The sequence below is a fragment of the Ambystoma mexicanum genome, chromosome 1p (genome assembly GCF_040938575.1).
Source record: "Ambystoma mexicanum isolate Mex_15411 chromosome 1p, UKY_AmexF1_1, whole genome shotgun sequence".
Classification (NCBI taxonomy): Eukaryota; Metazoa; Chordata; class Amphibia; order Caudata; family Ambystomatidae; genus Ambystoma; species Ambystoma mexicanum.
The window spans coordinates 1,130,680,716-1,130,695,108 of NC_090921.1; the positions used below are offsets into that span (position 1 = coordinate 1,130,680,716).

Sequence of the window (14,393 nt, forward strand, 5' to 3'; positions counted from 1 at the left end):
CAGCAGCAGGCAACAGACTCCATTTGCCACTCACACAGGATGGACATTTTGGTGTCCAACAGAGACCAACGGGCTGGACTGGAGACTCTGCGCAAAGCCATATCTATAGAGTCACAGGCCCACAGGGCAGCCCTCAGGTTAGAACACAGCTCCCTCAGAGATACTGCCTCACCATGTGCCCTTTCACCTCCCATGCGCAGCGGCCATGTATGTGGTTGGGGATGTGGGGGCACCATCATGTCCACCGGCACGCCCCGGTGGGTTGCAACGTTGTGCAGGACGCATGCTGCCACTACGATCCTGCACACTACTGGGGGCGCATATAGCAGCTGCCCACCAGAGCAGCCAAGGGAGCGAAAGCGTGACTTGAGCACTTCAAATGTGCGCTCTACTGTGCCCTGGGTTGCAATATGGGCTGTGTTGTATCTTACCTCGGGTGGTGCGGTGGGGTTCCAAATTGGTGTCATCATGTAGGTGCTCAGAGGGTAGGCACTGTCCCCTGGGGAGGTGATGATGGCTATCATTAGTGGGGTTTTCACATTACTCAGTATCTGACATGCATGCATGTGCAGAGGCATTTATACTCACCAATCAGCCATGTGTTGCCATGCCGCCCAGCTTCCAGGTCCCGGTTAGGTGTGACATTCTGAAAATGAAACTATCATGGCTTGACCCTGGGTAGTTGGCATATACTGAAGTGATGATTCCCTTGGCATCACATACTACCTGCACGTAGATTGAATGCCAGTGCTTGCGGTTTCGATATATGTGCTCAGTGGCCCTGGGAGGACGTAGAGCCACATGGGTGCAATCAATGGCACCTACACTTTGGGGAAGTGTGCCACCCCGTAAAAGTCCTGGGCCACGGCCTGCCTTTCTGCAGGTGTTCTGGGCATGTATATGTGCCTGCGGACTGAGGGGCGTGCAGTCATGATGGCCAACACCTGGTGTAGGCAGCGTGACTGCGTGGCCTGTGACACACCCCCCACTATGGCACTTGTCCACTGAAATGAACCAGTAGCCAAGAAGTGCAATACATTGAGCACCTAATCCAAGGGTATCAGTGCTTGCGAGCACAGGGTGGGTGATGTGAGGTCATCTTCCCACTCACTTACCAGGTCGAGGAGTATGTGTGGTGGAAACCTGTACCTCCCATACACCTTGTCATCAGGCATCCCAAAAAGGCTGGTCCTGGGTAAAAAAATGCGGGGCCTGGCTATCCTCCTCCTGCGGTGTCCCACGACCACTGCTGCAAGGAACGGTATATTCATCGTAGCGTCTGAGCTTGTTTGTTGTTTGCGCACACTTTTATGCTGCACGGGGCCGCTTACACCTGCTTCCTGCTGGCGTACGTGCTTTCAGATTAGCGCGTCTTTTTTGGTGCACGCCTTTCCCCTGTTCGATTCGATGAATACATGTTGTTGGCGCGCGTGTGGGCGTTGCGAGCATTTACCTCCTGTACTTCCCCCGTAACGCCCACATTTTCACGCGTTGTTCCCCATTCTGCATGTTACGCCCCGTGTTACGCCCACTTTTCTTGTGTGCGCTGCGCTATGTGCGCTTTCCCTGTGCGCGTAGCGCATGCCGTTTAATGACGTGTGCGCCCGTGTGCGCAACCCACGATTTTAGCGCACATTCCAGGATTTACACGCGCACTGAATTCCATGAATTGATGTGCGCGGCTTTGGCACGCGTGTGCTGCGATTTTCACGCTTGCGCTGCAATTTTCACACGTGTGCTCCCCTTTTTGGCGCACATTTATTCCATGAATCGGCCCGTAAGTTGGCATGTTGGTGGTGGATAAGGATAAGGATGGTTGTTTTTTCATCTGATTTAATGAAGTCAAGTATACTGATTCATGTAAATAGAAAATTTTAAATCAGATTTCAAACGTGTATTTCTTCATATTTTGTAATGGATAGACTGTAAAAAAAAAAAGCAACACGGGCATCCCATGAAAGGTATTCGGCCATTCCCCGCATGACTACACATGTATTTATTAATCTATTTTGAAGTTTTATTAAGCGCATTATTGGGGCCTCTGAGGCTGCACATGACATCTGATGTCAGCAGCTGCACATCTGTCTCGTAGGTTACCATAGGCTGACTGTCCCAGGCATATGACGGCATTGCATTTATGGCTCCACTTGACATACAAGAGCGAAAACCTATTGACTTTGCTCATACTTGTTAGTGTTTTTCATGGGTAGGACCTTTAGGCCGCTTGCTTTCCAGGCACATATTTGGGCATTGAATCAATAATATGGCCTCGTCAGCTTTTGGGAGACAGGTGTGAGGAGAGGAGCGACAGACAAATACAAAATGGTTCCTTCTATCTGTGTTCATCTATGTCAGCCCTGTGGAATACGAAAAGGATCCTGCTATAAGCAAGCAGCCCTCCTCACACTCCTGCAGTGGGATTGGTGACAGCCTTTTTTGTGTTTGTTTACCTTCTTCCTTGTGCATCTCATCCCTTCCCATGAAATACTCCCTGTCTTGGAGGATGCGTGGCATATTATAGACCACCTAAATATATAATAAACACCCCCTGGAGAAGGTTTGAGGTGGGATACCGGTGCAGTGCTCTACACATGTTGCTGTCTCTGCTCATCCATTTCAAGGACCATGTGATATGGCAAAGGAATGCCTACCGTGGGCTCTTCTGCAATCCCCATATTTTCATAGTCCTCGGAAGCGGACTCTGGCTCAGTCGATGCCATCTCCTCTGCGCTCTTAACGGGTTCCTTCAAAGACAGAAGTTGCAATTAGTATTATTCTTGTGGTGTTTATGCACGAAAACAAACGAGTTTACGACTGTAAACCAAACATGTAAATAATCATAAAATGCAATCTAACTGCCTTTTAATTTGTCAAAACAATCACAAATCACTGGCAAACTCTATACCTGTCCAGGCACCCAAAAGCCATAAAAATGTGTCTTAGAATCATCCATTTATTCTACAGGTTGCTTGCTTGCTTCCCTAGCCTTCTAGATTCACAGCACTAAAATGACAGCTGTTCTCTCCAATGTCACTGATGAAACGCCACTGCCAGAGGATAAAGGTAAGTGGCAGGGGAGAGGTGGGGGTTTCAGGGATGGAGACAAGAGGGAGGGGCAAGTAGCGTGAAGTGCGGGAAAATGGCGGCCATGTGCGGGCACCTTCCAGGTCTCTCGGAACGCGGCCATGGATTGTGGGATTTTGCCCCTGATCCATGCAACCTGATTGGCTGCCAAGTCCATCATAGTGCTAATTTAACATTCTACAGTTTGCAGAAATCCATTGATTTCATCATGCATACTGTTTGGCCATAACAGACTGACCCACAAGTAATATTGTTTTATTGAATAGGTCGAAAGATTACATTTTTGTATTTGCCTTCAGCACATTTTTTGTAATATGGAATTATTCCTGATATGTTTATATCAATGTTCAAGGTTTTTAAAGGTACATGGTTTAATGGTGAGGTTTTTAAACCCTAGGTGAGTCTTCACAAAAGACATTCCTGAATTTGTAGATGTTGGCACCACAAAATGGGGCTGCGACGTTATTTGTGAGCCCATGCCAGAACATCACCATTTTTTTTTAGACACAAAAGATGGGAGTTTCTGGGGGGAAAGCGTTCTGGGACGGGAGCTGTGCCACAAGCATCTATATACTGCTTCATCTTTAAACGAAATGGAGTTTGGATTTCTCGTGGCGCTTTGTTGAACAGAAATAAGGTCGTGCCACACGTTCATTGTACTCACATTTTATTCTTCCCAAATCAAATTAATTGCTATCCTTAGTAAAAACATGTTTCCCACTTGCAGCTTCAAGTGATTATCAGGTCTAAAACTATACGAGTCCTGTAGAGTATATCCAGTACTAGGTGTGGGCTCCAAGACTTTCCATATCAGTGTGGTGCAGCAGGAACTTCATGAGCAGTCCATACACCATTTGTTTTATTTAAAGAAAAACATCTGTGGGAGACCTGATTTGATTGATTTTGATTTATATCGCGCACATGACGGACCAAACCGTATAGCGGCGTACTTGGAAACACATTCATGTAAAGGATAGTTGAGCCCAAAAATGGAATGCAAATCAAAAAGGCACAGATGTGGAGATGACCCTATCTAAATAGGAAGTCTTCGGGGCCTTTCCAAACTGATATAATGATTCAAGGGTCCTGATTTCTAAATGAAGCAAATTCCACAATTTAGGACCAAAGACAGCAAATCTTCTATCTCCCATTTCTTACCAAAGGGTCATCCAAAAGTTTTGGGGCTTTTCTTCATCTATTCATATTTGGTGTCTTTCAATGTTGTTCCAAACAAATTCATCTATTGAAACACCAGTTTCAGTCTATTTTACTCAGGCTGGCTTCATGCACCAGGACGATGTCATCACATGCATTTAATACACAAGCGACAGTGAAAACCACTTTCATATGGTGTTCTAGAATCTTTGGTGGTGAATTACAAGCAGCTGTGTGTAAGTCTTGTATCCCGTATCTTAATAAAGAAGTTAGGTTTCTAAACTTTGAGTTTAGTCTGACCTGCCTTATGGTCCTCCAATTTTCGTTCCCTGTGAGGTCTTAAAGAATGTCATCTATGAAAAGGAAGGGTCCACTCACACTTTATTGGCTTTTTAGAAAAACATAATGTCAAAAAAAGGGAATGGTCTTTGTGGTTGTTTGTCTGCTTGGTTTTCAAGATAGGAGGTATCCTGGGGGTCGGCCATGAACCCATCTCCTTGATGTCAAGTTCTTCAAGTGTATTCAGGTCTTTATCTGCATTCTCCCTAATGTGGAAGGGTGCTGCCACTGCTGGATTGCTTCATCAATATGCTTTAATATGTATTTTCAATTCAGGTACCTGAACCCATTGAATAGGTCCACAAACCGTGATAGAGTTGGGGTGTGACACTGCCTGTACCACCTTAACATATATGTCTTTAAAGAAGGTGATGAAATGGTGATGAATTGATGGTGCAGAATACTCCATTCGAGCCATGGGATTAAATCAATGGATGTTTCACGTTTTTATGAGCAGAGACATGTGGTGCTGCTTAATCTGGACAAGGAGCCTGTATGGTTTTCGAATTTCCACATCCCTGACTGGTAACCACGCGAACATGTCTGCACATTAATACCAATTCGTGATAAGTTCGTAATTGGACATTAGTTGAAGTCTGTTTAAAGATTGTCACCAGGCTCTGGCTTTTGAGCATTCTTGCTTATATGAAAGAACAAGACTGAGTTGTATACCCTAGCTCACTGCGAGATAAGTCTCCTCCTGAAATATATTTCGGTGTCTTCTTTCAAGTTACCTTCTGTACAGAACATGTGATGTAATTCCACTTTACTCTGATGCTGACAAATGCGTTTCAGAACATCTGAATTCCTCTGAAGTCACTTCCAGTTTTGATTGTTGTGCAGCAATTAAATGTCCATTGTTTATTATGTACCTATCTTATAAATAGTTATTCCAATGGCTCAACTCCAAATGCCACATCGGTATTTGGTGGATGCTGTCAGAGAACCTCTTGTGATGCCCCCACGCTGTCCTATTTGGCCTCTACTGCCATAGCATAAATTCCATTGGACTATTTTCAAATAGTCTTTAAAGATGTAAGCATGCTCAAATCTTGCTTTTTGCAAATCTAGTGACTGTCCATTGAGCATGGGTGGGATGGTTCATGCAGAACTCAAAGCCTTAGAATTTCCAGGCATTCGAACTTTGCAGGCATTTTAAAAGGTTTAATATAAGAGGTTCTACTCGGTTTCAGGTTTAGTCTATATAACTGCAGTTGATAGAAACTTGGAAGAGTGGGTGCCATGGTGGGTCGGAAAAGGGAGTCCGGCCCGTTGAGGACATTAAAGATTATCTTAGATCAATTTATAAGAAAGAGGCATGTCTTTCCCTATTGCTAGAGACGATACCCTTCCTATCTAAAGGAAAGAAGACCCAAAGTCAACATTTCCTCCATTCAAATGAACTCAACCTGACCCTACCATTTTATGTAACAAATCAAATAGGCCGAGATAATGGGTCTCATTACGAGTCTGGTGGTAACCCTGCCAGTGCTACCAGTGGGTTGCCACTGGACTTGTAACATGTTACCCACACCTGACTTCCTGGTGCCACCGGTAGATTACGAGTCCGGCGGCTTGGTAAGTCAGGTGCTGGTAAAATGTAAGTCTATGAGAGTGAGGACTCGGAAGGGTGCACCGTTCTTAATGCTGCCAGCGCTTTTGTGACAGGTCTGCCTACCATGGCTGCTGCAGTTCGGCAGGGTCAGACCTGTTGGGCGCAGCGGCCATGGCAAGCAGACACGTAGTTTCCCGGTCCAGGAAACAAGGGTGCCAGTGATCTTACTGGGACCCTTGTTTCCGGACCGGACAACTTGGATTGAGGCCAATGTCTTTTCTTCCCCTGGTCTTTTCTTCTGATAGTCTCTTTAAATACAGGTTTATCTCTTGTACAGATATTTCTTAATTCATCTCCTTTGATAGTCTCTGTTATCAAGTCTTGTAGTTCTTCAAAAATACACTTGGGTTTTCATGCTTTCTGTGGCCCTACACTTAGAATATCCTTCCTTCAAATAGTTTCTCACACTCTTGTCATCACTTATAGACTCTTGCCAGTTTGTTAATTCAGGCTTCCTTAATTGTGGTTTATCTTGATCCCTTCTTAGACTTTCCTTGTCAAGGATGTTCTCTCAAAGGCTGTCTCTTCTTTTACCTTGTTTACTGGTCAGTTGTATTTCCTCTCTCTTATTACGTGTTTCTAGCTTGGAGTCTCTCCAGTCCTCAATGCCAAAAAACATAGGGTGTTTCCCTTCCTTCCAGGGTTTTTGTTTCCAGTCTCTGTTAGCTCCCCACCTAGGTTGGTTCATTCTCTCTTTTACATCTTTTTCACTTGTTATGTGGGGAAGGGTGCAGAACACGGCTGTTGCTCGGGTAAGCTATCTCTCTCTTCTCGCACATTGGTTTTCCATTCTCGGTTTCTTGTCGGGTTTGTATCGTACTGTCATGATCTCTGCTTCCAAAAGGTCAGGGTTTTCCCAACTCCCTTGGAAGCAGATCCATAACCCAGGTTCCGAGTGCCAACCAGTCCCAATTGGGACCTTTTGGACCCAGTCCTGGCGCCAGTGGCACCAGGCTCATAAATATGCCCAGTCCCAGCGCTGGAAGCGCCGGGCTCATAATGCTTGGGTGGACTTACCTGCAGCAGACCATGCTGCTTACTTGCCTGCCAGTTGAGCCTCTGATCCTCTTCTGTTTGGAACTACTTTTCCTGTTGGGTGGGGCTGGAGCCACTCCCTAGATTCAGAACACTGGAACTCTTCTGGAAGGCAGGAACTCTTTTCTTACCAGGAACTCTTTTCTTACTTAGGCGTGGCTGTGGAAGGAGACACCTAAGCACTACAGGAGGCTATTTAAACCACACCCGGTGGATGAATCTTGCTTTGCGTTATTCTGCAACCTCTGCAGCAGAACGCTCATCGTGTCTTCTGCATCCGGTCCTGGGCCTAAGGAAAAAGGCTTACCATCCTGAATCCAGTCTTCAGCAACACCTATAAAGACAAGAAAGAACAGGTTAGCATTCCGGCATCTGAAAGGCAAAGGCTTACCATCCTGAATCCAGTCTTCAGCAACACCTATAAAGACAAGAAAGAACAGGTTAGCATTCCGGCATCTGAAAGGCAAAGGCTTACCAACTCTTCGCACGCTCCGGAGGCCTTCGGCGCTGCATCCCGCATCTGAAAGACAAAACAAGGTGCGTTTAAAGACATTGGGGAACTTTAATACTCACGTGCCATTACTCCTTTCCACATCTAATCCAGTGGGTATTCCGGCACCCTGCAGCCTCTCCGAACTCGTACCTGCAAAATAAAAAGACAGTTAGAGCGCATAGTGAAGCAGACAACAAGCGCTTACTTACGTGCTTCCAGGCGCTTCTATTCATCACACGGGCTCCATCTTCAACTCACTTCAGCCCGTCATCCGCCATCGCCGGAACCCTGCAAAACAAGAGACATCATTACTAAAGACTTTAAAGACATTTGAATGACTCGAAACTTACCGTTCGTGCAGTAAACGACGGACAGCAGTCCTCTGAAGTCAAGAGGCCTGCGCTACCTATCCAGTGAAGAAACTGGTTACAGCACCCTGCCCCGAGGCAGATGGAGAGCTCGGCATTCACTTACCTAAGGTGAGAGCGTTAACCTTTGGGGGTCTACAGGAGAGGAGAAGAGGAAAGAGATAGGGACACCCCAATAACCCCAGTTCATTAACCCCATATTTTCTATCTGCAGACATCTTACTCTACACGTCAGGCATACAGTGCACAGAGGTCCAGCCCAAAGAGCCAACCGGGTGCTACACATCACCTTTGAAGATACAGTAGTCGCCCAGTCAAGACCGGCGCCTCTGCGAGAATCAGGTGAGCGTTACACGTACACAGGCACTGGCAATCGAAAACTATTCACGCTTCTCGGCACGGTAGGTTCTGCGTCATTGTTTCGTCGTCCTGCTCACCACTCTGGAATTGGGGTCATGCACCCACCAGGTACATCATTCCTTTCTACCTCCTCGTAATGCTCTACTCGCGGCTGTACACACCAGCCCTCCAGCATCCCACACACACCTTCTGCATCTCGTTGAAAGTCATGGGATTCGCAACCTGCCTCGTCTCCACCTCCACAAGGCGTGATGATGTCAGGGCGCTTTCCCGGCGCATAGCAGTCTCTTAGTCTCCCTTTGCTCTAACTCGTCTCAGTTAAATATATGTCTTTTGTTAAAGAGATATCTATCTTTCTTTTCCATTATGGACTTCTTTTTATATTACCTTCAGTCAAACATAAAGATGCCACACTACTCTTTATAGTTGACAGCCCTATGTATGCGGCTATGGTAGATGGTTTAAGGAGTTCATCACAGGAATGGGAGTCCTTGTCCCAACAGCGGGAGTCTCTTTCAATGGTGAGGTCCTACTTGCCTCCATCCGTAGGGAGGGTCTTGTGGAGCGTGCTCACCTCCATAGCCTCACAAGAGAAGACTCCCCCTTGGGGAGAAGGGACGAACACTTGCAATGTGTCCCAATGCTTGGTGTTTGAAGAAGCGGGAATAGAACAAGCATATTAAGGTAGGGGACTGGTGTTAGGTAGTGTAGAATAGCGTATTATTAAATCAATAATAGGGCATAGGCAGAGTTAGGGAAGTAGTTTAGAATTTGACTTGGGGGGGGTCCTTTGTGGCCACATGATTTGTAGGTTGGTTTGAGTTGGGATACTGAGAGGATTGGCATTCCATCCCCATGTATATCTTGTAGGTCAAGGCGATGTCTAAAGCACCAGTAACCCCACATGTTTTAATAGGAATAGGAGAATGCCGAAGGTGTGAGAATCAAGGGGCATTTTGTAGGTGTAGGAGAAGTCCAAAACAGTGAGAGCACTGCATGTTTTTAGAAGGCATAGGAGTAGGCCAAAGCACAAAGTGCCACATTTTTAGGTGTAGTAGGCCAAATCATTGATAACACCAGGTGGCTTTTGTAGGTGTACAGGAGGGCGGAGCGTCCTCTGACGGGCCCATAGGTCAGAGCTCACCCTTGAGTACCTGTAATGCGCAATAGCTGCACCAGGTGAGGGATGGGGTGCAGAATTCACTTACTCCAACACGACTCAATATGGACAACTCAAATAGTTTGGCAAAGGGAAGTCCGTTTAATGACAAGTACAAGAAACTGGGAAACAAATGGTAATCAACAGTGTTGCGATCGCCTGTCTCGCTTCAACTTCCAAATTCTTCATTCAGACAGCAACTTTTATGGGCAAAATTCGTCATCATTTGACGTGTAAAACTCATAAGTTTGTCATGCAATTCTATTGGTCAGAAAGGTAACTTAAGTATAGGTGCTATATCTGTATCTGGTAACAGAGCATGCGGATTGGATAACTCTTATCGGGTGGGCGTCTACACCCTTCCCTCTACATCACTCGTGATAGACGTCACTACAAGTACGACGTCCTATTGGTTCTACTAGCTATAGGACCCTAGATTACTTGGTCCATTGTGATTGGGCAGGTTACACCCCTAAACATAAATCTCCACTTTAATTAGCAGCATGCAGAATGGACACCAAGATGCGGAATGCCCCAAGATTCACCCTGCCTCCCTTCCATCAATCAGTACCTTTAGCGCTATGTGTCAATTAGTTGGCTGAGTATGGCCTCGAAACTGTAGCTTCTTACCAGGAAAAGTTATGGCATCCTGGTTTCTGGGTGACATCAGACATGGTACCTCTTTGTCCTGGGCTAGTCAAGTGTCTGTTCACCGTGAATCTGCTTAATTCTTCCTCTATTTCGTGTATTTGATTCTTCCTTAGCCTCGCCACCTGCCTGGGGCCTCCTTATCTCGACCTTCACAGGCTGGCTGCTATGCTCTAAAGTTTCGATTCTCCGAAGTTGCTGCTCTCCTCCCTTCCTTAGGTTGACCTTGAATTCCCAGGCATTGAGCTGTTTCTTACTGAGTTTCGATTCCGCTCTTCCCTTTGGCTTTGGCTAGAATATGAATCTTGGCCTTGCTAACCCTTTGCAGCCTGGGCTTAATTTTGCTTTTACAAAATGGAGTCGCACTTGTATAGTGTGCTTTTATTGAGGTAGATATATAGTTGGCGCATGCCGCTCTATTCTTCTACTAAGCATTGCAAGCAGTTCTGTTTTCTTAGCTATGTGCGTTTCAAGCCTGTTTACAAGCATTAGCTGGTTGAAGAATTCCATCTTGTTTCACAGCTACGTTTCCTTACGTCTCTTCATGTATCAATATCGTTTCTTCTTACACGTCCATTACATCTTTATTCTTTGTATTTTGCCCTTGTGTGTCATCTTTCGTTCATTGTTTATGTTCATCTGTACGTCTGTCTGTAAGTAGTCTTCATTTCGTGTCAGCTGCTGGTACGGTTGTCTCAATGGGTACCGCACTGCCCATGGTTGTCTGGTTATAGGCACTACAACGGGTATTGCACTTCTGATGGGCAGAGTCCTAATGCAGCTCTTTGTTGGTTAATTTGTTCCTCATACGCCATGTACCTTGGTATGTACGTTCTCTGTACTTCAACACGAGTGGCTGGAGTGCAGGCCCTATCTGGGACCTCCTCTACACTGGCATTGGGGAAGGCCAAAGATTTGAGAACCCCACATGCATTTATAAGGCATGGGAGTAGACCACAACATTGAAAACACAAGATGCATTTTGAAGGCAGAAAGTAAACCATGGCACTGCGAACCCCAGCTTTGTAGGGAGCAGGGATGGTCAAAGCCATGACAAATGCATATTTATTTTGTGGGCAGAGGAGAAGTACGAAACACTGAGAAACCCACATGCATATCATAGGCCTAGGAGAAGGTCAACACAGCAATAATCCCAGGTGAAATTTGGGGACATAGGAGAAGCCCATAGCACTGTGGACCCCATGTGCATTTAGTAGGAATGAGAAAAATCCAAACCGCTGAGTACCCATGTGGAATTTGCGAGGTGGAGCAGAAGGATGAAACCCTGAGAACCCCAGGTGCAGTTAGTAGGCGCAGAAGAAGGCCAAAAGAGTGAAAATCTTATGTATTTTGTAGGCGGAGGAGAAAGCCAATGCACTGAGAACTTCAGGTGCATTTCATAGACCCTGGAGAAGGCCAAAGCAGTGAGAACTCCACATACATTTAGCAAGCAGATGTGAAGGTCTTAGCAATGTCAGACACTCTGCTTTTGGAAGGGCATAGGTGAATTCAACTATCATGACTGAATCTGTGGCAGTACACAAAGGAGGTAGGGGACATGGTAAGGTTTGAGGGAGGAATTCATCTGGGCATTGTTAACTTGCTACAGCATCTAAAGTTCATTTGAGAGAATCCCAGGTACTCTCTGGGTTCCTGAACCAGCATACTCATCATTCAGTAGCCACAGATCTCTTGCTCTGCAAAGAACCGGTGTATTTGTCTCAAGTGAACTTGGTGCCTCAGGGAGATAGGTAATTGCACATGTCCAACCTTTAAATAATTTGATTAATGGATCAGGAGATGAAGTTCATGAGTAAGAAAAAGTAAAACCGATAGAATTTCCAAGGGGTATGACCCTGCTAAAGTTTACAGAGTTTTCTCAAGGTTCAGATTAGAATTTTGATTTGACATCTATAAAAAGAGAGCCGTGTAGAAACTCAGTACAATTGGTGGCTGGCATTTGAAGAAGCTTGGGAAGGGATTTCGTCTTGGGATTTGCAATCGAGCCCTTGCCTGGATTGAAACCTTCTTCAGACCTTGTCAATTCTCAGTCTCCTGGAGAAGCAACACCTCTCAACTCATTCATGTAACTGTTTGTGTTCCACAAGGCTCTGTCTTGGCTCTGCTCCTCTTTACACTCTACATCTTTGCTCTTGGGGCACTAATCTCCTCCTTTCGTTTCTCGTACCAACTGCTTTGGGTTCTCATACCAATTCTTCTCAGACGACACCCAAGTCTTCTTCTCTTTTCCTGAACACTCCTCTGATCTCTCTTTCAAAATTTCCAACTGTATCGCTGGCATTAAATATTGGATGACGTTGCACTCTTTGATACCAAAACAGAGGTCCTTTTTTCCCTGCCAAAAGTTCTCTCTCATCTCTTCCTTTGCCTATCCAGTTCTCACCTGACACCCTCCCAACTCTTCTTCAGCTAGAAACCTTGTCGTCATCTTTGACCTTTCTCCCACCTTTTCTACTTTCATCTCCAAAACTGGGACAGCATCTCTCCTCAACCTCCTAAATATTAGGAAAATCAGGCACCTCCTTCCTTTCAACAGCACCAGGCATTTCTTAATCACTTTTGTCTTCTTTAAACTGGACTGCTGTGCCAGCTTTGGTCTCCCCAACTATGCTTTCTATCCGCTTGACAAAGATCATTAACTTTGCTACCAGGACTCTCGTTGAACTCCCTCACTTCACACCTATTTCCTCGTACCATCACCAGGCTGATTGGCTGACAATTCCTTTTTTTTTTACTTAATTGATTGGTTTATTTCAAACATTTCAAAAGAAAAGCCTTTACGCATCACAATTCATCTTTCTCATTCACATTTCACCTGATCTTTGGCTCCTTCAAAATTCCACGTTCATCTTTTACTTAATTGTCTTTCAGCATTTTACCCTTCTCCGATTTTCGTGCTTTTTCTTAGCGAGAGTTAATGAAGTTTATTCCAAAGGTGTCATTGCCGCCAACATCATGGGTAAATTTGCTCCAATCCTGAGCCTCTCCCACCATTCTTGAGCAGATAAGGATTATGCCTCTTTCACAAGGTGAGCTAGATGCTTTGTTCTGTTATCCTGCAGCTGATTACATTCCATTTTATTTCTTGTTTCATTGTTTGATTGTCACATGGAATAAAGTTTCTAGAGTATTTCCCTCTTCACAGAATTGACAAGTGGACGTGTGCAGCGGTGGTAGCCTTCTATTTGGAGAACTTCAGCTGTTGGCATAATGTTGAGTCGAAACCGCATGAATAGATCTCTATAGTGGCGTGACGGATATTTAGACAAGTAAGATGGAAGCTGTTGAGTTCTCATCTTTCCAAATTATGCCTGATGGTCAACTTATATTTGAGTCTCTGACCTTGGATGCATATCCAATCATCTTCTTTTTTCTCCTCATTTGCGTTAGTGATCAGCATATCAAGAGTTGGCCCAATTGTCTCCAGCCAGAGGGCACATTTCTTTTGGCATTTTTGTATCAGTGGGTCCTCGCTTAACTTCCCTGAATTTCTGATGATCTCCAATGGTGGTAAATCATCAGTCATCATAGCTATTCTGTAGAGATATTGATTTCCAGAGTACAGTGGACTCCATTGATTGAAGCCCAAGCTGGTATCTGAGCGAGGCTATGGGAAGGCCATTCGGCAACCTTAAAACAAGTCTCCAGAACTGTCCTTCCAAAAGTGACCAAATTTGCTATGGCAAATTCAGAATGGTCTCTGCGCCGTATGTTACTATCGGTAGAACCTTTTGTTTATAAAAAGTTATCACTGGTGTTATGGTGTAGACACAATATCACTTTAGTATTGCTTGCGGCTGAGATGACAATCTCCTAATTTCTGCTCTCAATATTACATTCCTTTCGGCATCATTTCTTGACATGTTGAAGTGAACTCCCAGGTATGTCAATGAGTTGATTTTTTCAATCTTCTCATAGCCCAGTTTAAAGGTGAAGCCCCCTTTATTTTCCAAGGATGCTTTGCAGGACATGCCAATTCCATAATATACGTTTCCTTTGTGTTTATCATTAAGTCATTGTCAAAGGTATATTGCGAAAAAGTGTTCAATCTGCGGTGTAGGCCTATCAGGGTTTTATCAATAAAAACCAGGTCGTCAGCGCAGAAGATCCACAGGA

At 45.1% G+C, this 14,393-nt stretch overlaps 1 protein-coding gene across 3 annotated transcripts in view; it reads right to left on the reverse strand.

Annotated features, from left to right (window-relative positions):
- Positions 1-14,393, reverse strand: part of LOC138449676 (sialic acid-binding Ig-like lectin 13) — a 496,560-nt gene that overhangs the window by 70,712 nt on the left and 411,455 nt on the right. For all 3 annotated transcript variants that reach the window (XM_069604788.1, XM_069604789.1, XM_069604787.1), the window contains exon 8: positions 2,652-2,744. In XM_069604788.1, coding sequence (XP_069460889.1) covers positions 2,652-2,744 — 93 coding nt within the window. The remainder of the gene's footprint in view (positions 1-2,651; positions 2,745-14,393) is intronic.